At 49.2% G+C, this 26,888-nt stretch overlaps 1 protein-coding gene across 2 annotated transcripts in view; it reads left to right on the top strand.

Moving 5' to 3' along the window:
* Positions 1-5,968: 5,968 nt before the first annotated feature.
* LOC307207069 (one cut domain family member 2-like) overlaps positions 5,969-26,888 on the top strand; it is a 60,885-nt gene continuing 39,965 nt past the window's right edge. The window contains exons 1-2 of one of the 2 annotated variants that reach the window (XM_079960770.1): positions 5,969-7,115; positions 18,266-18,303. In XM_079960770.1, coding sequence (XP_079816896.1) covers positions 6,032-7,115; positions 18,266-18,291 — 1,110 coding nt within the window. In that variant the 5' untranslated portion in view covers positions 5,969-6,031 and the 3' untranslated portion in view covers positions 18,292-18,303. Of the gene's footprint in view, positions 7,116-18,265; positions 18,304-26,888 lie in introns of those variants that run through there. The other variant, XM_079960769.1, reaches the window with a different exon arrangement.

Genomic DNA, 26,888 nt, shown 5'->3' with positions numbered 1-26,888 from the left:
ATTGTTTATTAATATCCTTTCTAACTTGTGCTAGCAAGTTCCTTTACGTAGCAGAGTTACATTCCCCTTTTTACACGCACAGCAGAGAGCTGGTTGCAGGCTCGTGTGAGCCTCTCACTATTGTACAACACAATCTGTCTCAGATTGAATTGTGTGTTCCTGGTAAGTTCCCTTGAATCCCTCTTAAAAGAATAAAGACGCCACAATTTTATTCAAAGTCAATAAAAGAACTTTATTCACACTTCATGTGTTCTAAGATGAGGGATGGTTGACCTGTGGGCCTCTGGGCTGTGGCTGAGTTCCAGCGCTCATCAACCACAGAAGACAGCATGTCCAGTGGTCAGGGTTGGTGGGAACAGCAGTCCAGCAACGTCTGCAGGGCCTCAGGTTCCTTACCGTCTTCCAACAATTACCAGTGTCAAAGCGATGAGTCTTCAACATCAACTTCGTTGGACTGGTCATGTTGTGTGGATGCCTGATGATCGTCTTCCAAAGCAACTGCTCTATACTGAACTTAAGAATGGAAAGCATAATGCCGGTGGTCAACAAAAGAGGTTCAAAGACTCTCACAAGGGAAATCTAAAAAAAATGTAGTATAAACACTGACAACTGGGAAACACTGGCCTGTGAGCACTCCAGTTGGAGAATAAAGGTAAAGGTAAAGGTACCCCTGCCCGTACGGGCCAGTCTTGACAGACTCTGGGGTTGTGCGCCCATCTCACTTAAGAGGCCAGGGGCCAGCGCTGTCCGGAGACACTTCCGGGTCACGTGGCCAGCGTGACATCGCTGCTCTGGCGAGCCAGAGCCGCACACGGAAACGCCGTTTACCTTCCCGCTGGTAAGCGGTCCCTATTTATCTACTTGCACCCGGAGGTGCTTTCGAACTGCTAGGTTGGCAGGCGCTGGGACCGAGCAGCGGGAGCGCACCCCGCCGCAGGGATTCGAACCGCCGACCTTTCGATCGGCAAGCCCTAGGCGCTGAGGCTTTAACCCACAGCGCCACCTGCGTCCCTTAGTTGGAGAATAGCCTTTACCAAAGGTGTTGTGGACTTTGAAGATGCTTGAATTCAGAATGAAAGGGAGAAACGTGCGGCAAGAATATTACTGGCCCAGAAATGGAAACAAGAACAAATACCAACGTTGGAGGAGTGGAGAGTGAAGCTGATGGACTATGCAGAACTTGATAAACTGACTGGGAAGATCAGATATCTATGAGATCAAAAGTTCATCGAGGACTGGGGAAAGTTAGTTGAGTATTGGGAATGTATAAGTGATAATGAAATAACGTTAGCGGCATTTAAAGAAGCTCTGTAGCAACATAAGAAATATTGTAAAAAGGGAAAATAGAAATGGGGGTAGGCATAAAGGCAACAATAAAATTTGGAAATGTGTAATTAAAGAAGTTATAATTCGGATGATTGGCAGAGAGGCTGAAGGAAGTCAAAAAATGGAAAAAATAATAGAAGTTGTAATGTGGTGTGATTGTATGCTTTTTGATGGAAAATTAATAAAATATAATTATAAAAAGAAAGAAAGGGAGAAACGTGCTAAGAGGAAGGCATGCTTGGCAAACCCTCACCGGGATCTACTCCTGCCCGGAAACCAATGTCCCCACTGTGGAAGGACGTGTGGATCCAGAACTGGCCTCCACAGACACTTACGGACTCACTGCTAAAACTGTGCTCATGGAAGACAATCTTACTGGGCTTCGAGGAGAAGAAGACCCCATCTTAGACCAAAGGTCAGATGTTTCAGGACCTGGGACAGCTCCCAGAGGGTTTCCTGGTGGATTCTCCCAGGGCTAGATCATAAAATGAGTTCTTATATCCCCAAGGAGAGCATAGTGCTGAACCAGGTCTAATCCATAGTGACAGTCCAGTCAAGGGAGGGTGGGACAAAGAAAGCCCCCCTTTGCTTTAACACACCATTTACTCACAGCCGCCCACACCCGTCCTTTCCCAGGTGAGATGCTTCCCTCCTGAAAGAGCCTGAAAAGTCCACAGGTGGAACAAGCAAAAGGGAAACTGATCTGATTGGTTCAGAGGTCGTCTCCAGCCCCTGCTGTCCTTGTATCAACGAAGGGCAGGTTAGGACTATATTCATTTATTACTGGACAAAATCCAATGTTGTCTCTACACAGAGTGGACCCATTCAAAGGAACGGATCTGGGTCATGTAGCTCCATTAATTACTTTGAGTAGAAGGGACACATTTGGTGCTGTGGGTTAAACCACAGAGCCTAGGACTTGCTGATCAGAAGGTCGGTGGTTCGAATCCCCGCAATGACAGGGTGAGCTCCCGTTGCTCGGTCCCTACTCCTGCCAACCTAGCAGTTCGAAAGCACGCCAAAGAGCAAGTAGATAAATAGGTACCGCTCCGGCGGGAAGGTAAACGGTGTTTCCGTGCGCTGTTCTGGTTTGCCAGAAGCGGCTTAGTCCTGCTGGCCACATGACCCGGAAGCTGTACGCCGGCCAGTAAAGCGAGATGAGCGCTGCAACCCCAGAGTCGGCCACAACTGGACCTAATGGTCAGGGGTCCTTTTACCTTTACTTTGAGTAGAACATAGTTGGAGACAATCCAAAGAGAACAGCCTTTATTCTTCTGCTGCAAAGCTGAAGGAGAGTTTTGGATGGGGAGGGGAAGGACCTGGGTGAGGAAGCTGAGGACCAGCCCTCCGGGTCCATCTATGTGGGCCCCAGAGCTGCCCCCAGGCTGCACACCCTCTCCCCAGGGACACACCCCACACTCAGCTCACGAATGTGGCCCTTGAAGCACTTCTACTTGGCCCTCAGAGCTGTCGCTTGGCCACACCCCTTCTCACTAGGCCACACCCCTCAGTAACCTTGCCTGAAGCCTGATAGGCCTGGGAACTGAGACCATGGAAAGCGGCAGGGCAGACAACACTGGGCTAGATGGACAGGTAGTATCTTCGGTTCCCGTCAAAGCAGAAACATGAAGACTAGTGCGTTACTTTCTAGGCGGGAAGAGCCTTTGCTCAGTCGTAGAACCTAGCAATGACAAATCTAGACAGCATCTTAAAAAGCAGAGACATCACCTTGCCAACAAAGGTCCGTATAGTTCAAGCTCTGGTTTTCCCAGTAGTGATGTGTGGAAGTGAGAGCTGGACCATAAAGAAGGCTGATGGCCGGAGAATGGATGCTTTTGAATTCTGGTGCTGGAGGAGACTCTTGAGAGTCCCATGGACTGCAAGAAGATCCAACCTCTCCATTCGGAAGGAAATCAGCCCTGAGTGCTCACTGGAAGGACAGATCCTGAAGCTGAGGCTCCAAGACTTTGGCCACCTCAGGAGAAGAGAAGACTCCCTGGAAAAGACCCTGATGTTGGGAAAGATGGAGGGCGCAAGGAGAAGGGGATGACAGAGGACGAGATGGTGGGACAATGTTCTCGAAGCTGCCAGCATGAGTTTGACCAAACTGCGGGAAGCAGTGGAAGACAGGAGGGCCTGGCGTGCTCTGGTCCAGGGGGTCATGAAGAGTCGGACACCACTAAACGACTCAACAACAACAACAGAACTTATTTGCATTCAGTAGACCCCCATGTTCCATTTCCTATGTCTCCCTCCGGAGGGAGGGGGCTGGGAGAGACGCCTGGTCTGAAACCCCGAAGAGCCGTTCCTAAACCCATCCTTCAACCCAGGACTATCTAGTTTAAGCTTCTGTTCTCGGTGTGGTCCGCACTCCCCACGTAGGTTAAGGAGGCTGTCTCTGAGCATAGCTGGACCTGAGGCGTCAATGAATAATAATAATAATAATAATAATAATAATAATAATAATAATAATTTATTTATTTATACCCCGCCCATCTGGCTGGGCTTCCCCAGCCACTCTGGGCGGCTTCCAAAAAAATATATTAAAATACTGTAATACATCAAACATTAAAATGAAGACTCTTTGTGGGGGGGGGGGCAAGCTGCTTAATCCGGTACCACTAGGAAACGCTCCCCTCCCCCCCCCAATACTTCCCACAGACCATCTGCGAAATCTTTTCTCTCTCCCTTCCCCCCGTGAGCTGAAGTGATCGATAAGGGCATAGCGCGGGGAGGGCGGCTGTGCTACAGCGGAGCGCCGGAGCCACTCCTGCGAGCCGCCGCCCCCCCTCGACGCCGTCTCCAAGGGCCGGTGGTGTCGGTGGGGATCTAGGAAGGAGAGAGGTCATTTTGGGACTGTGTGGGACGCGTAGAGCGATCCCCACAAAGGTTAGGCAGATGAGAAGCCTCGGTTGCAGTAGGGGGGTGGGCAAGGCTGGCCTCCGGTGTGGACCCCCCCCCCCGCCACACGCGGGCGCACACACACACACACGCCAGAGCGCGCTCAGAGCCTTTCCCCTGCGAGGATAGATAGACCAATAGAGCAGAAAAGCCCGTGATAGATGGGGGCAGAGATTAGGCGCGATGGAGTGTCGTGATGTATGGCTCGCTGATACAGTCGGGGGCGGAGGCGGACGGGGCGCTTGCTCAAGAGCTCAGCTAACTTGTCCCAAGAGACATAGCCTCAGTACTCCTTCCTTCCTTCCTTCCTTCCTTCCTTCGTTCCTTCCTTCCTTTCTCCTTCGTTCCTTCCTGTTTCTTTCCTCCCTCTTTCCACTGCTCCCCTTTCTTTCTTTCTTTCTTTCTTTCTTTCTTTCTTTCTTTCTTTCTTTCTTTCTTTCTCCTTCCTTCCTTCCTTCCTTCCTTCGTCTCATTGCTTCTTATTTCATTCATTTTCTTTCTTTCCTCCAACCCTTCCCTGCTCCCTGCTCCTTCCTTCCTTCCCTCGCTCTCCCTCCCTCCTTCCTTTTCCACCCCTCCCTCAATCTCACCCCCTCTCTCTCCCTCCCTCCCTCCCTCCCTCCCTCCCTTCCTTCCTTCCTTCCTTTCCTTCCTTTCCTTCCTTCATTTCCTTCCTTCCTTCCTTCCTTCCTTCCTTCTTTCCTTCTTTCCTTCCTTCCTTCCTTCCTTCCTTCCTCCAACCCTTTCCTTTCTTCCTTATCATTGCTTCCTGTTTCATTCATTTCTTTCCTTTCCTCCAACCCTCTCTCCCTCCCTCCCTACCTCCCTCCCTTCCTTCCTTCCTTCCTTCCTTCCTTCCTTCCTCTTCCCACTCCTCCTCCCTCCCCCTCTCTCAATCTCACCCCTATCCCTCCCTCCCTCCTTCCTTCTCGCCTCTCCCTTCCCCACAGATTCACACTCTTCCCCCTCACCGCTCGCCCTACAACCCAGCTGAAACTCTCGCTCACCCTCCAGCCGCAATTGATTTTATATCGCTATTCTCCCTTACTCCCCGCTGCTGCTGCCTCTCCCCTCCCCACCCCGCTTTCCCTTCTCTCGCCTTTCCCTGTCGTGTGTGTGAGAGAGAAAGGAAGGGGGGAGAGGGGGAGAGAAAGGGGGGGTGCCCACATCCTTGTCGCTTGTCGATGCCTTCTACAGAGAGAGGCAGAAATCACATTCAATAATAGGCACCAGAGAAGCCACACTGAGGCTGGCAGGTGGGCGCTCGTTAAGAGCACGCTGGGCAGGTTGTGTGTGTGTGTGTGTGTGTGTGTGTGTGTGTGTGTGCGCGCGCTTGGGGGTGGTGTTGGTGGAGGAGGGGGGGGGCGGACAGACCGTAGCTGGGCGCCGTGACGTCAAGGCGAGAGGGAGGCTGAGCCGAGGAGCAGAGCCGCGCGATTCGCAGCCACGGCGGACAGAAGAGGAGGAGAAAAGCGAGCGAGCGAGAGAGACCATCCACAGCCGAGAGCAGAGAGGAAAAGAGCGCCCATCCCCGCAGCTTTGGGCAGGAGGGGGGGTGGGGACCCGCCGCCGCCGCCGCGGCTCCTGAGCACCACCCGCTCCTCCGCCTGCGCGCGCGCCCAGAAGAGATCCGGATGGAGATCTCCTGAGATGGATCTGGATTAAGGCGGCGGGGGACACAGGAGGAGGGAGGGAGGAGGAGGAGGAGGAGGGAGGAGGAGGCGGAGATCCAGGAGGAGGAGGAGGGGGAGGGGGAGGAGGAGGAGGAGGAGGGATCGCCTGGCCGGGGGAGAGCGAGCGAGCGATGGAGTTGAGCCTCGACGGGCTCGGCAGCCTCCACCAAGCCGGGGAGCTCTTGAGCCCCGCCGGGGCGCACGCCAGGCAGCCTCCGCCTCCTCCGCCGCCGCCTCCCCCTCCGCCGCCTCCCCCGTCGGCGCACCGCAACCTCGTCTCCTCGCACGGCCGGCCGGCCATGGTCTCTAGCATGGCGTCCATCCTCGACGGGGCGGGAGATTACCGGCCGGAGCACACCTTGGGCGGCCCTCTCCACCCGGCTATGAGCATGGCTTGCGAGTCGCCCTCGGGGATGAGCACCTACACCACCCTGACGCCTCTGCAACACCTGCCGCCCATCTCCACCGTCTCCGAGAAGTTCCACCACCATCACCACCCGCACCACCACCCGCACCACCACCCGCACCACGCGCCGCACCACCAGCGGCTCTCCGGTAGCGTCAGCGGCAGCTTCACCCTCATGCGCGAGGAGCGCAGCTTGGCCGCCTCCATGGGGAACTTGTACGGCCACTACCCGAAGGACATGCCGTCTATGGGGCAGGCCCTGTCGCCCCTCTCCAACGGCTTGAGCCTACACAACGGGCAGCAATCGCTGGCCCCCTACGGCCCCGGCGCCCACCTGGCTGGAGACAAGTTACTTTCGCCCAACGGCTTCGACCCTCACATGCTTTCCAGGAGCGAGGAACACCTGGCGCGGGGTCTGGGGGCTCCGGGCTCCGGCATGATGCCCTCCCTGAACGGCATGCACCCCCACGGTGGCCACCCCCACGGGCAAGCCAACGGCGCCCTGCTGGGAGAGCGGGAGAGGCAAGGCTCGTCCGCGTCGGGCTCGCAAGGCGGCGGCTCCGGGCAGGTGGAAGAGATCAACACTAAGGAAGTGGCGCAGCGGATCACGGCGGAGCTGAAGCGCTACAGCATCCCGCAGGCCATCTTCGCCCAGAGGATCCTGTGTCGCTCTCAGGGCACCCTCTCCGACCTCTTGAGGAACCCCAAGCCGTGGAGTAAGCTGAAGTCCGGGCGGGAGACCTTCCGACGGATGTGGAAATGGTTGCAGGAACCCGAGTTCCAGAGGATGTCTGCCTTGCGGCTGGCGGGTAGGTGGCTTCGCGTTAGGGACTAGAAACTTGGGGGGCTGCGTGGTGGGGTCTGGAGAGGGGTGAGGGGTGGGAGCCAAACAGCTGTAAATTTCACGCGCGCACGCACATGCACACACCTGGACGCCTGGACTCTCCCCTTTGACGCGCGCCTCTCTGGGAGAGGGAACACGGTCGTCTGAACGCCCGCGGGGAATGTCATAGGCGGGTGGGGGTGAGAGAGAAAGAAGGGAAGGGAAGGGGGGTCTAGGGGAAGAAGCAGAGGGGAGCGGGAGGGGTGTGCTTCTGAAAGAAATGAGACAGGATCTCCCGCCCCTACAAGAAAAGTGTGATTTACAGGTGTGTGGGTCAGGATGCGTGTACGCTGATTCGCGGCCCCGAGCCTCAGGGAAAGTGGCTGGCGTGTGTGACGATCAGCTCCGGCGGAGGTGACACCCCCTCCTCATCCCCTCATGGCGGCATAACTTTTTTTATCGCCTCAATTTGCTAGGGTATTGGGAGGGAAGGTCTGTTCACACGTTCCATGCCTGCCCGTTGCCGCGTGTCGAGAAAGGGAGCGGCGGCGTTCCAGGGAAAAGGTGGGGGGAGATGCGCAAGGCACGGTCGATGTTTATTCAGTCTTGCGCTCCCCGCCCCCGGTTTTCTGCACAATATACATTGGGGCCTATTCCTCTCTCCTTCTGTCTATGGATCGTCCCGATCTGTGGCTGCCGGGAGCATCTGGGGACAATTGCAGCGCCCTAGGGTCTCTGCCTACTCAGGAGTAAGCCCGCTTGGGTTGAATGGGCCTTACTCCCGGGGCAAGAGAGCGAGGGAGCTTCTTTTGTTCATCCCTGGTCAGAACAGACCCGCTGGATTTAAAAGGGCACGGCCAACTTGGGCGCGCTCATTTCAACGCCTCTGCTCTGATTTAGCTACAACCCTGAATATTTTATCCCACAATTGGTGGTGAATATAATGCCTGATGTGAGCCACGTGTTTAACACACAGGCACAGCGTTCCGACGTGCGCAAGAGCAGAATCCGGGTGCTAGCTAAGGCATGAGCGGAGCATGATCCGTTTTCTACTTCGGTTAGACACACACACACAGAGAGAGAGAGACACGCGTCGGTCCATCCATCTATCCAAACGTTTTAGGATATCCAAGCTCCTACCTCACGGAGTTGTCGTTGAGGATTAAATGAGGCGGGGGAGAGAACCATGTAGGCCACTTTGAGAGCAAAAGTCCTTCTCAGAGGGATACCCATTGAAACGAACCAAGGCCTAAACTAGACACGTCTATCCGTGCCCATTAGTCTACCCTGAGCAGTGCGTAACCGTTGAAGGCAAAACCCATTAAAACGCATGGGGTCCATTGGTCTCAGTGAGACTCTGAGCAGGACCGAGCGCCTTATGGCGCACCAGACGCGCGCGCGATCCCCTGTGCGACGAGGAGCTCATCCTGCGATGCCCACAGACGGATGGGGGAATAGACAGTTTCAGAATCCAGAAGGATCAAGGAGGAAAAAGAGGGGGGGGGGCGAGAGAGGTCGCGCAGGTCTCTGCCTGCAAGGAACTTGCAAAGTCTAAAATCCGCAACTGCCTCAGGGATCGAATACAGTTGAATGCGCTTATTTACACTACTCTGTGATCCGTTATATGTATATATGAATGGGACTTGCTGATGAAGGGCAAATAATAATAATAATAATAATAATAATAATAATAATAATAATACATCTGAAGGCAGCCCTGTATCGGAAAGCTTTTAATGCTTGGTGTTTTCCTATATTTTTATATATGCTGTAAGCCGCCTAGAGTGGCTGGGTATAATAATCCTGTAATAATAATAATAATAATAATAATAATAATAATGGCCATCTGACTAATTGCCCAAGCCACTCTGGTCTGCTCCCAACAGAATATTAAAAAACATAATTAATATTAATATTAATAATGGTCAAATGAATGAACATGCTTAACCTACAGAGAGGGAATTCTCCCCCACCTTACTCATTCTCTCATTCTCTCCTTCCCCTTATCCATCTGAACGTTTATTCTATCTATCCATCCCTCGCCAGCCGAAAGCTCGCTTTGAAACAGATGGATTCTTTAACTGGCCCTATTAATTAATAAATGAATTCCGAAACGGAATCGCCTTTGCTCACCCTGTCTGGTTGTACACTTGTCAATCGTGCGCGCGCGCGCGCTCGTGGACAGATTATACACGGTCTTGACAACTTGGCATCTGCGTCTCGTTCACAGCCGATTTTCGCTTATCAGTGGGTGTAAAGGAAAACGTGGGCGCGTGTGGTGTCTTTAAAATGCCGTTTCGTTTTAAACGATTTTAATATTTTTATTATATATATACACTTCCACAGGGTCTACTTTGCATTCCTTACGGCTCCTTCACCATTATATATAGCAAGGAACGCAAATAATAATATCTGGTGTTGCGCCCTGCTCAGAGTAGACCCTAAGGGACACGAATAACGAATGTCAACTCCAACTAAATTACACTAAAAGTAGGAACTCTTGAAATCGATAGGCCTAAAATCTTTTCGCCCGTGCATTTCAGTCTGAGCCAACCCATAAGGCAATTTTTTTCTTGATGGGAGTATGCAGAAATTGTGAAACTTACTGGAAGAAATGAGAAACCAAGAAGAGAGATTTTCAATATCAGAATGGGGGGAAATTTACCAGCTAGCTGAAGATGCATTGTAGACAACTTAGAACATTAGCAGGATCGACATAAACATGTCCAGTAAGAAATAATGAAAAGGGAATACGAAGGGGAAATTAGTAAACCGGCTTGAACTGGATTAATAATAATAATAATAATAATAATAATATATTTGTATGCCACCCATCTGATATAAACCAAGTAACCGCAGAAAGGAGGGGAGCAAAGTCGAGGGAAATGCAGACTGATTATGTAAAGATTTGGGGGGTGTTTTAAAAAATGAGAAAATTAAAAATTAAATTTTAAAAAAGACAATTTTGACACCCCTTCCCTTTGATAACTGCGGCCTGGGGCAGAGCAAACCCATTGAAACGGAGGGAGAAGAGGAAGTCAGTCAAGTCAATGGGTCTACCGGCTACTCTGAGCAGAATTCAGCCAAATCATTTCAGCCAATAGTAGCCGCTACTCCTTTGAGGGTCTCTGGAGCTGCAAGGATAATAATGTGACTTTCTAATAAAAAGCGAGGGTTTTAAAAATAAATGCATGGATTGATTAAATGCTGAACACTTTGCGGATTCTGGAATCATCATTTTTTAAAACAAACAAGGAACCAAACATTGAGGAATAGGTTGGTAGCTTCGAAGATGGAGATGGCGGAATCTGGATCTTAATATCTGTGGTTAGAGAGGCGAGCCGAATAGGTGCCCTAAGGAACGCTTAGCAAAAGGCGTGGAAGGGCGAGGGAGAATTTAAGGGCCTTGAAAGGTTTGCCAGTGAGCTCAGAGGTGAGGGATACCCCTGCGTGGAGGGCTACCTCTGTACCCCACCCCCGTATGGAATTTCCACCCGTGTCTTTAGAGGAAATAAATGGCTGGTTTGGGCGCACAGTCAGACCCAAAAAACGCATTATTTCCTTCAGTTTCCTGTTTCCAACGCTGGTCAGTGCATTCTTCCGACCAGGGAAGGTCTAGGGGGACAGCCATAGTTTGATTGATTGATTGATTGATGGTACTCCTCAAAACCTACCATGGCATCGCCAGTGAACACTGTCGCGTGTGCGCCAGTTTGGACACGGTGGCCCCTTCCACTGACAGGCCTGAAAAAGACAATAAGGGATCAGGCCGGTGGCGAGCCCAGATTGTTGTTTAGTCGTTTCGTCGTGTGCCCTCCTGTCTTCCACTGCCTCCCACAGTTTGGTCAAACTCATGCTGGTCCCTTCGAGAACACTGTCCCACCATCTCGTCCTCCGTCGTCCCCTTCTCCTTGCGCCCTCCATCTTTCCCAACATCAGGGTCTTTTCCAGGGAGTCTTCTCTTCTCCTGAGGTGGCCAAAGTCTTGGAGCCTCAGCTTCAGGATCTGTCCTTCCAGTGAGCACTCAGGGCTGATTTCCTTCAGAATGGAGAGGTTTGATATTCTTGCAGTCCATGGGACACTCAAGAGTCTCCTCCAGCACCAGAATTCAAAAGCATCCATTCTTGATGGTCCAGCTCTTATTTCCTTACATCACTACTGGGAAAACCATAGCTTGAACTATAAGGACCTTTGTTGGCAAGGTGATAGCTCTGCTTTTTAAACGCTGCTGCTTCCTTAACCCCTCGAGTTTGCCTAGCCCCCTTTTCCAGTGCTCCGCAGAATCTTGTGGCCGCGAGTCCCGCGGGCTCAGCCTCTTCCCCGGGTGAAGGACGCTCTCCTCGGGCCTGAGCCGGAGGGAGATGTCGGTCGCAAGGGGAGCATTCAAAGCGCTTAGGACCCGACCATCCGCCCCTTCCCTGCCCGCCCCCTTTCTCTTACCCATATTTCTGCTGCTTTTAAACCTCCTTTTCCCAGTCCATATTTCATAATTTCCTTCCATCCAACCCTCGATTTCTCTTCTCCCTCCCTCCTTTCTCAGTCTCTCCTTCCTCGACCTCCCTCCATCCGTCTCTTCCTAAACTCATATGCATATGAGGAAAGATGGGGCCAGTTATATTATCCCAACACCCCCCCCCCATTCCCAAGGCTTGGATGTTGCTGAATAGGTCAAAAGCTCAGTGACCTCTCCCCCCCCTCGACCCCCTCCTTTCCCCCCCTCTCTCCCTCGCAGGCGAATCGATAGTATAGCTCCTTCATTTTACAAATGGCGGCGAGGATCAATTATCTATAACCGAGGCAACGCGGCTCAGATTGGGAGAGAGAAAGGCCAGCCGAGTAAACAGACCCTTTTGTGGGCGAAGGGTTCTGTTTCCTGTCCCATCCGGCTTAATTCGGATTGGGAGAGGGCTCTGTGTGAATGGAATCGCGCGCAAAAACGCACACACACAAACAACACAACCCTTCAAGGCTTTCTGATGAGGATTTTGGGGAAAGCTCGGCACACCGGAGCGACTCCGTTTACACGGAGCTTGATCCTACTAGGCGCAATCCGGTGTTTGTTTTAATTTAAAATAGCGTGGGTAGAAGGGAGATTACTTCATTTGCTACCTGTTATTTACCCAGACCGAAGTCCAACCCTCCCCCCCCCTCCGCCCGTTGCCGATCTGGAAAGCACACGAAACGAATAGCCCCCAGTCTCTCTTTTTTATTATCCCTGGAATCTAGTGTTCAAAGATAGACTGCCGTGGACGGGGGAGGTTCAGTCTTTTTCACCTTTGCTTACTCCTCCGTGGCTTTGCTTTCTCTTTTTTTTCCAATTTTTAAAATTAATTTTCACAAAATTATAAACGAACAAAACACACACACAAAGAAACATAAATCATAACCTTATTAAAATTACACTTATTAACATTGTTAAGTGACTTCCTCGCTTCCCCTTGGTTGAATTTCCATAATATCCTTATAACAACTTTCCAAATCCTAATTCTTATATACTTAACTTAGTCCATTAACATCCTTATATCTTTTCAATTCAAAATTGTACATGTTAAACATCACTTAACGTATATAAATCCCTAAGCCAATCTGTTGCCTGCAAGCTATTTCCAATTAGTTCAACTTAACAAATTTAGCTAAATAATCGTTGAATTTTGTCCATTTTTCCTGATACTCCTCCTCCTTCTGGTTGCGGACTCTTCCGGTTAGGTCGGCCAGCTCCGAAAATTCCATCACCTTCATCTGCCATTCTTCCACCGTTGGTAATTCTTGGGTTTTCTACTTTTTAGCTAATAAAATTTGAGCAGCAGTTGTGGCATACAAAAACAATTTAACATCTTTCTTGGGCAATTCCAAACCTGTTATTCCAAGAAGAAAGGCCTCTGATTTCTTTATAAATGTATATTTCAACATTTTTTTTTCAGTTCATTATAAATCTTTTCCCAGAAGTCTTTCACCTTCAGGCAGGTCCAGTGACTTTGCTTTCCCTTCTCTCCTGGTTAGTCCAACATCACATGGCGGTGAGTTCCGCAGATAATGAGTGCGTGTGTTGCGGTTTAATGAGTCGAGGAAGCACCCGTTGGCCTTTCCTGGTTCATTCTCGTCTGCCTGAGATGAAAGAACCACTTTTAGTTTTCCATCGTAATTTACTGTCTTCTGAATGTCAGGTTGTTGTTTATTGCTTGGACATCTGATGGGAGGGCGTTCCACAGGGCGGGCGCCACTACCGAGAAGGCCCTCTGCCTGGTTCCCTGTAGCTTTGCTTCTCGCAATGAGGCAACTGCCAGAAGGCCCTCGGTGCTGGACCTAAGCGTCCGGGCAGAACGATGGAGGTGGAGACGCTCCTTCAGGTATACTGGGCTGAGGCCGTTTAGGGCTTTAAAGGTCAACACCAACACCTTGAATTGTGCTCGGAAACGTACTGGGAGCCAATGTAGGTCTTTCAGGACCGGTGTTATGTGGTCTCGGCGGCCGCTCCCAGTCACCAGTCTAGCTGCTGCATTCTGGATTAATTGCAGTTTCTGGGTCACCTTCAAAGGTAGCCCCACGTAGAGTGCTTTGCAGTAGTCCAAGCGGGAGATAACTAGAGCATGCACCACTCTGGCCAGACAGTCCGCAGGCAGGGAGGGTCTCATCCTGCGTACCAGATGGAGTTGGTAGACAGCTGCCCTGGATACAGAATCGACCTGCACCTCCATGGACAGCTGTGAGTCCAGGCTGCGCACCTGGTCCTTCAGGGGCACAGTTACCCCATTCAGGACCAGGGAGTCCTCCACACCAGCCTGCCCTCTGTCCCCCAAAAACAGTACTTCTGTCTTGTCAGGATTCAACCTCGATCCAAAGACTGTGACACTCCAGAAGTTGCGGAGGCACTGCAACTCCAACCTCTGGTCTCACTCGCTGAGTCTGTTGGGAGTTGGATAATGCGCCATCTCCTTTCAGCGATTATCACAGAATCACAGGGTGGCAAGAGTTGGAAGGGGCCCCACCTTCTGATGGGCATCTAATCCGACCCCCCTTGCAAATGCAGAAATATTTCGCCCAGCGCGGAACTCGAACCCAGTGCCCTGAAATGACGAGGAGGATTGGAGAATGCTGATGGGTTCTCCTGTCACCTAGACATGAATTTCCTGACAGGATTTGAGATATAGGCAGTGGATTGGTGAAAGAATTAAACGACACTGGAGTTAAGATAGCGAAAACGTATTTTTATTATGATGATGTATTTTGTGGTTTTATATATCTTGGTTTTATTCTGTGAACCGCCCTGAGACCCCACCAGGTGTTTAATATATATATTTTTAAGACTATGATTTAGTTGGGAACACAATCATAATAATGCATTTAGCATATATACTTTTTAAGAGTATGATTTAGTTGGGAGCACAATCATAATAATGCATTTAGCATATTGCCTTTGAGACTTGAAAGATGATCCAAAAAGCTGACAATGTTGTTGGGGTTTTTTTTAAGCCATAGGATATTGAAATATAAACCAGAACGCCATTAAAACAACAAGAGGTAGTTGTTAAAACATTATAAACTCAGGAAGATAAAAACAGATCATAACCTCAGCAAAAATGCCACCTATGTAAAAAATTCCGCCGAGCTAAAATCTATAGAGACTACTGCTAATGTATTGCAGCGCTAATGTAGTCAGTTGCTTTTTCCAAAATGTTTGTGTTCATGGGAGGGGGTTCAAGTATGATTCAGCTCAAACAAACCACTTTGGAATCCCATAGAGTTTAAAGGAAGCCTTCTGGGATATAATGGGCCTGCTCCAGGTAAGCGAGCATGTAGGAGAAAGAGTTATTATGGGCCAGTAACTCTCGCATGGCGCTGTGGGTTAAACCACAGAGCCTAGGGCTTGCCGATCAGAAGGTTGGCGGTTCGAATCCCTGCGACGGGGTGAGCTCCCGTTGCTCGGTCCCTGCTCCTGCCAACCTAGCAGTTCGAAAGCACGTCAAAGTGCAAGTAGATAAATAGGTACCGCTCCGGCGGGAAGGGAAACGGCATTTCCGTGCGCTGCTCTGGTTCGCCAGAAGCGGCTTAGTCCTGCTGGCCACATGACCCGGAAGCTGGACACCGGCTCCCTCGGCCAGTAAAGCGAGATGAGCGCCGCAACCCCAGAGTCGTCCGTGACTGGACCTAATGGTCAGGGGTCCCTTTACCTTTACCTTTACCTCCACTCAAAGTGGACCCATTGAAATGAGCGGACCTCAGTTAGCCATGTCAGCGAATGCTGGATGCAACCCCAGGTACCTAACCTGACTAAAGACCCATTGGAATGAATGGGCAGCACTAATTGAGCTCCATTGATTTCAAAGGAGGGAAACAGGAAGCAGCCTGGGAGTCATTGTGGACTCACAGCCGTCCATGGAGGCGCAGGTCAATTCTGTGTCCAGGGCAGCTGTCTACCAGCTCCATCTGGTATGTAGGATGAGACCCTCCCTGCCTGCAGACGGTCTCTCCAGAGTGGCGCATGCTCTGGTTATCTCCTGCTTGGACTACTGCCATGCGCTCTCCATGGGGCTGCCTTTGAAGGTGACCCGGAAACTGCAACTAATCCAGAATGCGGCAGCCAGACTGGGGACTGGGAGTGAAGACCATATAACCCCGGTCTTGAAAGACCTACATTGGCTCCCAGGACGTTTCCAAGCACAATTCAAAGTGTTGGTGCTGACCTTGAAAGCCCTAAACGGCCTCAGCCCAGTATCCCTGAAGGAGCGTCTCCACCCCGGACACCGGGGTCCATCTCCTGAGGGCCTTCTGGCGGTTCCCTCCCTGTGAAAAGTGAGGTTACAGGGAACCAGGCAGAGGGCCTTCTCGGTGGTGGCGCCCGCCCTGTGGAATGCCCTCCCACCAGATGTCAAGGAAATAAACAACTATCTGACTTTTAGAAGATATCTGAAGGTGGTGGGACAGGAGAAAGCAAATATTTATTAAACACGAACAAGAATAAAGAATTGGACTCGCCTTTTACATCTGAGTTTGGGCTTAATTGGGGGCTCTAGTAATTTAATTCAGAAGGGGCCAGGGAGCCTTTGTGTGTTGCTGTTGTTTTATCCTTGAAGATGTACTGAACCATAGTTCCAGAACTGCTTTCTGCCAATCCCTGTATATCCCGCAAGACTTATGTCAAAATATTTGCGTGTGTTGTGTGTTGTGAGGCAGGTTCCCCTCACTCTCCCATTGTGTTCACACGGGGTGAAACCTAATATGTTTTAGATGATTATTATGATGAGGGATGCGGGTGGCACTGTGGGTTAAACCACAGAGCCTAGGGCTTGCCGATCAGAAGGTCGGCAGTTCGAATCCCCGCAATGGCGGGGTGAGCTCCCGTTGTTCGGTCCCTGCTCCTGCCAACCTAGCAGTTCGAAAGCACGTCAAAGTGCAAGTAGATCAATAGGTACCACTCCGGCGGGAAGGCAAACGGCGTTACCATGCGCTGCTCTGGTTCACCAGAAGCGGCTTAGTCCTGCTGGCCACATGACCCGGAAGCTGTACGCCGCTCCCTTGGCCAATAAAGCGAGATGAGCGCCGCAACCCCAGAGTCGGCCATGACTGGACCTAATGGTCAGGGGTCCCTTTACCTTTACCTAGGAGATGGCGATATATATTTACTCATCTTCAAGAAGTATCACAAGCAAAAGGGGGTTAAATAATAAAAACTCTGACCGCTAGAAGCTTGCAATTTAATTTATGTGATGGTACTGCACTGTTTCCCAAACCTGGGTCTCTGGCTGTTTTTTTAGACTACAATTCCCATCATCCCTGACTGCTGGTCTTGCTATCTGGGGATGATGGGAGTTGTAGTCCCCAAAAAACAGCCAGGGACGCAAGTTTGGGAAGCGCTGCTCCACTGGTTAAAAGGTGTTTGAAATGCCACAGGTAGGATGCAATATTTATAGAGGCCTTTTCCCCCTTTCTGTTTCTAGAATCCACTGCTTCCCCTTTCAAAGAATAGTAAGTTGGAAGTATGTGGACCGGTTGGGAGACAGAGGTGTCTTTTGAGGATAACAGTTGCCTCATTCAGATGGCAGGCCTGTGGACAGGATCATTAGAAAGCCTTGTTATCAGAGGAAGGTAATGTGGCTGGTCCTCAAGCGTGCTGGGTGCAAAACTGCAGGCTTCCTTGGTCTGGACAGGATTCCAGTAGAGAACAAGGACTCCTTCTGAGTCACCAGAGGCACCCTCTCCTAAGCTTGAAGCCATCCTGCTGCAGTTCTCCATGAATCTGAACGATCCAATTACACAGGTTCCCTCGTTCCAGAAAATATTCAGCTTGAGGGATGCATTTATCGCGTTTTTAATATTCGGTTGGGAGCCACCCAGAGCAGGGTATAAATATTATTGTTGTTGTTGTTGATGATGATGATGATGATTAATATTATTATTGGCTGGGACGCGGATGGCGCTGTGGGTTAAACCACAGAGCCTAGGGCTTGCCGATCAGAAGATTGGCGGTTCGAATCCCAGCAATGATGGGGTGAGCTCCCGTTGCTCGGTCCCTGCTCCTGCCCACCTAGCAGTTCGAAAGCACGTCGAAGTGCAAGGAGATCAATAGGTACCGCTCCGGCGGGAAGGTAAACGGCGTTACCATGTGCTGCTCTGGTTCACCAGAAGCGGCTTAGTCCTGCTGGCCACATGACCCAGAAGCTGTACGCCGCTCCCTCGGCCAATAAAGCCAGATGAGCGCCGCAACCCCAGAGTCGGCCATGACTGGACCCAATGGCCAGGGGTCCCTTTACCTTTACCTAACATTATTATTGCAAGAGGAAGCAGCTTACAGCAGAGAAGGGGGTGTTATTAGACAAATTTAGAGGGTCAGGTGGATATCAGCACCATGTTCGCAGACAGTTTTCTCCCAAATAACAATTGCTGAGAACAGCGATGAAGAAATCTGATTGCTAGACGTGAGGAAAACAGGCTTTTCATCTGGTCCAGCAAAGTTGCAGGTCCTTAAAGAATTTCAGAGGAGTACTTCTCCCAGCAAAACGTCACACCTACGGAAACCTGAATCTTGACGCATGTTTGTATGTCCCTTTCTAGTGATAGACGTGGACAGTGCAGTCCTATACCTATTATTATTATTATTATTATTATTATTATTATTATTAGACCGCCCTATACCTGCAGGTCTCAGGGCTGTTCACAAGACATGAAAACACAGAATACATAACCAAAATGAAAACAACAACCCAATAACGCCATGTCTACTCAGAAGTAACCCTTCTTGAGTCCAATGGGACTCCCAGGGAGGTGTGCCTAGGATTGCATCAAAATCAAAGCAGCCTTTTAAAGGATTTCTTGGAGCAAGATTCCTAGGACTTTGGAGACCAACCTTCTGAGATGCGTTGCTTTCTGACAGGAGAACTGTGATTTGTGTGGTTTTGGTCAGAAGGTGGATTGCAGACAGGAACATTTAATGGCAATGCCATTATTCCAATCTCTTACTTGCACCAAGAGTATCTACTTACACCTAGTGTGGAGACCCCTAGACGCAATGGAGCCCACAGTCTCTCCAGCCAATGTGTCTACAAGATGGTTATGTCTGTGTAGATTTTCAAAGTAAGACATATACAGGCCCAATCCAGACCGCCCAAGTGTCCCCATTTCCCGGGAACTGTCCCAAATTTACAGAAGACATCCTGGCATCTCATTCCCGGAATGTCCCACTTTCCCTTAGGACGTCCCTATTTTCAACGGAGACATGTTGGAGGGTATAGAGGTATGCAACCCTGGAGCCAAGGAGATAAGTAATTAGACCATGGGTAGGGAAACTAAGGCCCGGGGGCCGGATCCGACCCGATCGCCTTCTCAATCCGGCCCGTCCGTGGACGGTTCAGGAATCAGCGTATTTTCACACGAGTAGAATGTGTGCTTTTATTCAAAATGCATCTCTGGGTTATTTGTGGGGGCTGCCTGGTGTTTTCACACGAGTAGAATATGTGCTTTTATTCAAAATGCATCTCTGGGTTATTTGTGGGGCCTGCCTGGTGTTTTCACATGAGTAGAATATGTGCTTTTATTCAAAATGCATCTCTGGGTTATTTGTGGGGCCTGCCTGGTGTTTTCACACGAGTAGAATACGTGCTTTTATTCAAAATGCATCTCTGGGTTATTTGTGGGGCATAGGAATTTGTTCCTTTTTTTTTTCTTCCAAAATATAGTCGTCGTCCCCACAAGGTCTGAGGGACAGTGGGCTGGACCCCTGCTGAAAAAGTTTGCTGACCCCTGATTACTAGACCTTTAGAAGACATCTGAACGCAGCCCTGGATAGGGAAGTTTTTTAATGTTTTGTTACGTTTTTATATATGTTGGAAGCTGCCCAGAGTGGCTGGGGCAACCCAGTCAGATGGGCAGGGTATTATTATTATTATTATTATTAATAGTAAAAATAAAATAAAATAAAATAAAATAAAATAAAATAAAATAAAATAAAATAAAATAAAATAAAATAAAATAAAATAAAATAAAATAAAATAAAATAAAATAAAATAAAATAAAATAAAATAAAAAATAAAAACAGTTCTGGAATAGGATGTCCCTACTTTCGTCGGAAAAATGTCGGAGGGTGTGTTCTGATCTTTCAGATTTTACTTGTGCAGCAGGGATGAAGGAAACCAGTGACACCCCCCCCCCCCACCCAGCCGAAACCCCCAACCCTGTCATCCTGAACCTTCACCGTGGGGGCCGTTGGGAATCCTGAGAAATCCCAAAGGCCATCTGGGTCCTCCATAGGTGTAAAGCCTATGAGAACTACCTATGGAGATGATCTTGAGATGCCACCAGTCTGGAGTTCTAATGGGGAAAGGAGACCCAGGCAGAACAGGGAGTCATTCAGAGATGTTCGGTGGTGGGGCAACCTCTCTTTGAGGTCTGCGATGCAACATGGGGGCGGGGCTGAAGGATCGGGTCCCCACCCCTCCCGGGGCAAAGGCACGTGGCGCTGCTTCTGGTTCAACCTCCAGGGGAGAAGTTTGGAGAACAGGGACTCTTGCAGGACTCGCAGGAGATTCAGAAGGACCAAGTCTGCGCTCCGAGGGAGACAGTTTCGGTCGGAACCTCCCGCCCCTCTCCCCGCAAACCGGTTCCAAACCGGTTTCTGTCGCCCTCAGCGCTTGGAGCCGAAGAACACACACTCTCCTTTAAAAAGAATAAAATAAAAATAAAGTCCAAAGGGATTTGCCAAAAGCCATTTACACCTCCTGACTAATGAGCGCGTTGGGCAGAGTCCACTTCTCACCGTGTGCCAATGGCAGCGGTCCAACGAGGTGGTTCTTCCAATCCACGAGGCTGCTTGCCTGGCATGGATCTTCAGAGGCGCCTCTCTCAGCAGCCCTGGCGGGGTTCAGAAGGACACGGGTTTCTGGCGGCGCTGTTTCGCACGTGGCGGCGTACACGTGTCGCCCTTACGCGAAAGTCATCTCCCGTCAAGGGGTGGGTGGGGAGCCAGCGAGCCAGCCGTCCTCACTGATAATTCCACATAATTTTAAAGATTTACAAAACAATGGAAAGTGTGTGTGTGTGAAAGAGAGAGAGGGAGAGAGAGAGAGAGCGAGCGAGCGCTGGGAAACCCAGCCAGTTAGGCGGGGTATAAATAATAAATATTATTATTATTATTATTATTATTATTATTATTATTACTACTAAAAACAGATCCAGTTGGTTTCAAGTTGTCTGCTACGGAGCCGAGCAGAAGAGAAACAGAAATTATTCTTTTGAACACTCTCTCACAAACACCGTATGCCGATATTTATATGCATTTTAAATATGGACAAACCAGGCATCATCCAGTAAAAAGGGGTATTTTTAAACTGCCATCTACTGGGGGCGGGGCGTGGATTTAGCCAAACCCTTCAGAATTGTGAAACGAATTAGGAATCAAAGGCTTAATTTTGGCTAGATTAATAAAGGTTTAACGTTACCTCGCGTACCCTATTCACATAATGCATGATCTGTGTTTTTTTTTAATGTCGTTTATAAAATTGTAATGCACATTTCGCTGCACACTAGGATAGTCACAAATATATTTTATTTATGATTATTCCCTACCCCCTAAAAAAATGTTTAGGGGTACTCTCATTTTGGCTCAAGAAAATCACCATTTTATAGTTCAAATCGGGGGAAACAAATACAATAAATGGACAAAAGTACAGTGATTCACAAAATGTTTAGGAGCACGCGTACCCCTGCGTACCCCCAGAAAAAGCAAGGGTAATAGGGGGGCGGAGCCACACTCGTTGTAGACTTCAATAGGTCTACTTGTCAGAGACTGGCCAGATGAGGAGTGGTTGAGACCTTCACCCCAGGACGCTTCAGGGCAGGAGAGAGATGGAGATAGGATGGACCTAGGTTGCTGGTGGTTTGAGACAAGGAGACGCCCCAGAAGAAGAAGCAAAAAGCCGGGAAATAATGGAAGGAAGAAGCTAACAGATGCCTTGTTTCTGACCAGAGAGAGGAGACAGAGTGATAGAAACAGGAGACCCCATGTCGCTTGAAACCCGTCCTGCTCTTCCAACCAAGCGCTGCCTTCCTTTCTCACAGCAGAAAGCCACAGGCAGAAATATCCATTCCCTTGGCAGCAAGAGGGGTCTGGCATGTGGGAAGTCATTGACACGGGAGAGGGGTGCCCACCCCGGGGTAACAACTCACGCTTCAAGCAGCACAGCCTCCGTGTATTCTGTTTGATCTTCTTCTTCTTCTTCTTCTTCTTCTTCTTCTTCTTCTTCTTCTTCTTCGATCCCTCGTAGCCAAGTAAGATTGTCTCCCATAAACACGGTTTTAACAGTGAGTCCGTAAGTGACTGTGGAGGCCAATTCTGGATCCCCACATCCTTCCACAGTGGGGACATAGGTTTCCACGCAGGAGTTGATCCTGGTGTGGATTTGCCAAGCGTGCCTTCCTCTTAGCACGCTTCTCCCTCGTGTCCTGAGTTCGAGTGTCTCCAAAGCCCACAACACCTTTGGGAAAGGCTGTTCTCCAACTGGAGCGCTCGCAGGCCAGTGTTTCCCAGTTGTTGGTGTTTATACTACATTTTTAAAGATTTGACGAGAGAGTCTTTGAACTTCTTTTGTTGACCACCAGCAATTACGCTTTCCATTTTTAAGTTCGGAATAGAGCAGTTGTTTTGGAAGGCGATATTCAGGCATCCGCACAACATGACCAGTCCAATGAAGTTGATGTTGAAGAATCATCATTTCGACACTAGCGATCTTTGCTTCTTCCAGTACACTGGCATTTGTTCGCCTGTCTTCCCAAGTGATGTGTTTGATGCCTTTAAAAGGACTGAACAGCCGCTCTCTCTGCGCGTCTGGGTTTACGCAGCAGTTAGCTCCGTGAGCTGTGTGCCGGCTCCCTCTATTATTGTGGCTGGATATATACAACTTTTAAAATTACTGTTCTGTATACCAGGATGTATCCAGCATTTGTCGCAGCGTAACCCAATGAAAGTAAACCCATTAATTTCAGCGGACCTACCCTGAGCTGTTTTTGGTAGGGTACAACCTATGCTATTAACAAATAGTTCCATTGCTATCCAATTAATTTGCAAATACGGTAGTTATTTTTGTGTGCATGTGATATATTGTGTGTGTTTTACATATTTGATCCCCCCCCCATTATTTTTGGTAGTTTTCCAAATTATTACAAATCATACCGAATCACTTTAATTCAATACGATTTCTTAAAATCGGGTTTTCTGTTGCAAACATATTTGACCTGCGTTATGTGTCTCTGTGTGTGACACCTCTACACATAATGCACGTTTATACAAACAATACGAGTGTATTTTTTCCTCAAAGGTTATATTCCATACGATATGGAATAAGCGGATTGAGTAAGCTTCTATCTTGGCTGTTTTTGGATCAGCGTCAAAAGCCTGTTCTGAGTAGTCGTATTTGAATCGGGCAATAGCAGGGGAGCGAAAGGAGTCAACGAGAGAGATGGAGGAAGGGAGGAAGAAGAAGGAAGAGAGACAATGGATGGATGGATGGAAGGAAGGAAGGAAGGAAAGAAGGAGAGAGAGAGAGAGATAGAGAACTGAATCTATGGGCCCCAGTCCATCCATGATTTAGAAGCGATCCATATTGGTCTGAAGGGGGAATGGTTGACTTCAACAATGGTAGGATACTGTCCGCGTGCCTCTGCTGGCGGTCGTCGTGGGGGAAGGCCGGGGGGGGGGGCGAAGGCCGCGTGGGGTGTGTGCCTGGAAGACGCAGAAAGCCCTTTTTTATTTTATAGAGTATAGATGCGAGTATATGTCCGTCACTCTCTGCGCGCAAGGGCGAAGATGGGAAAGGAATGTAGCAGGCTTGCTGTGGAATGAGGGAGGGGAAGGAAGGAAAGAGAAAGCGGGAGGAGAGAGAGAGAGAGAGAGAGAGAGAGAGAGAGAGAGAGAGAGAGAAGGAAGGAAGGAAGGAAGGAAGGAAGGAAGGAAGGAAAGAAAGAAAGAAAGAAAGAAAGAAAGAAAGAAAGAAAGAAAGAAAGCGGAAGCAAAGAAAGAAAGAAAATAGGAGGGAGAAAAGGAGCGAGAGAGAGAGAGAGAGAGAGAGAAAGGAAGGAAGAAGGGGAAATTAAAAAGAATAAAGGAAAAGCGGAAGAAAACTCTAAAAAGCGTGACAGGAAGAGGGGAGGGAGGGAGCGAAGGAGAGGGAAGGAAGCGTGAAGTAGCAAGAAAAAAGGAAGAGAAAGAAACAGAAGCGAGGGAAAGAGAGAATGAGGGACAAAGGGGAAACGAAAAAGAATAAAAGGGGAAGAGAACGAAGAGGGAGGAGAAAACGAAAAAGGAAGGAAGGGAGAAAGAGAAAGGAAGGAAGAAAAGGGGAACAGGAAAGAGAGAGAAGGGGAAATAAAAAGAAGGGGAGGTTTATAATTAGGGGACGCGTGTGTGTTTGTGTGTGTGTGTGTCTTCACGCGGGTCCTTGGTTTCACGCGGAGCCCTGTTCCCTTCTCGCCCTCCGCCCGGGCCTTGGTCTCCGCGGGGTCCCGAGCCTCTCCGCCGTAGCCGGGCTCCTTCTCTGCCCCGGGGGACGCGCGGAGGCAGAATCGGCGCTGTGCGCCCCTCCCGGATCCTGGCCTTTCTCTCCCCCCTTCCCGCCGCCTCCCTCTTTCCCAAAGTGTCTGAGCGGATTATTTATGGGGGGCCAAGCGGTATTCATACGTATTTAGAGTAATTCCGCCAGTGTTTAATTAGGAAGGGCGAGTGGCGTCCTTTAGTTCCAGTCAATGCCCTATTGAAAAGCAGTTAATAGCGATGCAAATTGTCCCTCTGTCTTTACAAGGCTCTGGTAAATAAAGATTTAAACACTGGCCACAATTGGCTCCTTAAGTACCCCTGTTGTTCGCACTAATTGAGCCGTCGGTGTTTTATTTCCCCATCCCAACAAATAAATAATAATTTAAAAGGAGGAGGAGATAGAGCGGCAGACGACGCCAAGTCCTACTCCGAGGAGCAGGAGGAAAAGCCCGTCGAGATCAATGCTGGTGATCTCCTCGCTTGGACTACTGCCATGCGCTCTCCGTGGGGCTCCCTTTGAAAGTGACTCGGAAACTACAACTAATCCAGATTGTGGCAGATAGACTGGGGCCATATATAACACCGGTCCTGAAAGACCTTCACTGGTTCCCAGGACGTTTCCGAGCACAAAGTGTTGGCGCTGACCTTGAAAGCCCTAAACGGCCCAGTAGACCTGAAGGAGTGTCTCCATCCCCGTCGTCCAGCTCCGAGGGTCTTCTGGTGGTTCCCTCCCTGCGAGAAGTGAGATTACAGGGAACCAGGCAGAGGGCCTTCTCGGTGGTGGCACCCGCCCTGTGGAACGCCCTCCCATCCGATGTCAAGCAGAGAATGAAGTACCTGACTTTGAGAAGACATCTGAAGGCAGCCCTGTTTAGGGAAGTTTTTAATGACTGACGTTTTATTCTGTCTTTATATGTACTGGAAGTCGCCCAGATGGGAAAGTCAGAGCCAGCAAGCTAGCAGTCCTACTGGTTGAAGCCAACTCTAGAGTAATCCCGTTGAAAAATCGACAGGCCTAAATCAGGCTCGCCCCATTTCATGTCAACCGGTCTACTCCGTGTAGGGTTTAAGGTTAGGCTCTTCGCTGCTGCGCCTTGAAGGAAGAACTTCTGGTTTTCCGACTCTTGAGCTGAAGCTTTTTATCATTCCTTAAGGAGAGAAAGCAAAACAGAATATGTGCATGTCGGGAATGACTCCTGCCCGGGTGGGACCACGTCGCTGCCCTCCTGAAGCCCTCCTGCTCCGTCCCAGCTGAGGGTGTGTGTGTGGGTGTGTGATAAATGCGCTCTGCACACGCTCATGTGCACCGCTGCCCAGTAGGCGCCAGGAAATGCTCTCCGGTTTTTAAAGAGCCGGATGTCTAAGCAGAAATAGACAGGAAAAGGACGGTGGCGGTCGACCCCTCCTCACAATAACAATGGTTGTGCCCGGTGTTAGTCATGCTCAGAGAAATTTAATAATATTTAAAGCATACACACACGCCTCTCCCAGAATCCTGGGAACTGTAGCGTACTCTTCAGAGTGCTACAATTCCCAGCACCATTGACAAACTACAGTTTCCAGGATTTAAATATATGGTGTGTGCACAGCCTAATTTAGGTCCCTTGCTCTGAGATTAATAATAATAATAATAATAATAATAATAATAATAAACAGAGCTTCAGTGTCCCCAGTGCTTTATAGAGCGCAGTTTTCTCGCAAGTAAGCACGGCGTGCAAGGCATCTTAATCCCATAAAAGTCTGTTAAGCGTTGGGGTCTTTCAGTGGGGAAACGAAGGACCCGATTCAACCAAAATAAAGCCCTTTCGAAACCCAATGGCCTTGATTTGATTTTTTTTTTTTTAAGGGGAGCGGCTTAACAGACCGATCACAACGCCTTGCTTACTCGCAAGTAAGCCTTACCGAGCGCAACGAGGCTTACGCCTAAGTAAGAAAGTGCTGGAACGCGGTCTTCGCCTCTTCGACGCAACTGAATGTGGAAGAGAACGCAGCCTTTGTTTCATTATCTTTGTGTTTCGCTATTGACTCTCGAAAACGTAAATCGAGGGAGACGCAAAAACTGGCGACGATCTCGGGCCAGCAATATTATATTTGGGTGTTTTTAATCCGGGGCGGGAGGGAAAGGAACAATCGTTCGGAACTTGTCGCGCGCTCTAAGCGCAGTGAAACCGAACCTCCGCGTTTGGTAGGCACGGTCTTAGATGTTTTAAATAAATTGAATTGCATCCGTTTGGATGTCGCCGTCTTGGAATTCGAACAAGCAAAAAAAAAAAAAAAAAACCCCACCAATGAATTATTGTTATTATTATTTATTATTTCTTTATAGGGTTATACACAGCCAGCTTGCCTTGAACATTGGTGACCTGGGGTTGCGTCTAAGTCCTGATTACAGCCAGGCAAACTGAAATTAAAGGGCAGGTCCATTAATTTCAATAGGTCTGCTCTGAATTTGGTCAATGTTAATGGTATCATAGAACAGTAGAATTGGAAGGGAATCTTTGTTGCATGCAGCATACTAACAGCACCAAAAATACAGTGTTTTTAGATAGATAGATAAATAGAGAGAGACAGAGAGAGAGAGAGAGAGAGAGAGAGAGAGAGAGAGGTGATATAGATAGATAGATAGATAGATAGATAGATAGATAGATGATAGATAGATAGATAGATAGATAGATAGATAGATAGATGATAGATAGATATAGTTAGATAGTTAGATAGATAGATAGATAGATAGATGATAGA

This window comes from Podarcis cretensis (genome assembly GCF_951804945.1).
Source record: "Podarcis cretensis genome assembly, chromosome: 18".
NCBI classification, from domain to species: Eukaryota; Metazoa; Chordata; class Lepidosauria; order Squamata; family Lacertidae; genus Podarcis; species Podarcis cretensis.
The sequence above is the reverse complement of the archived record's forward strand: the minus strand, read 5'-3'. Positions and strand labels throughout refer to the sequence as shown.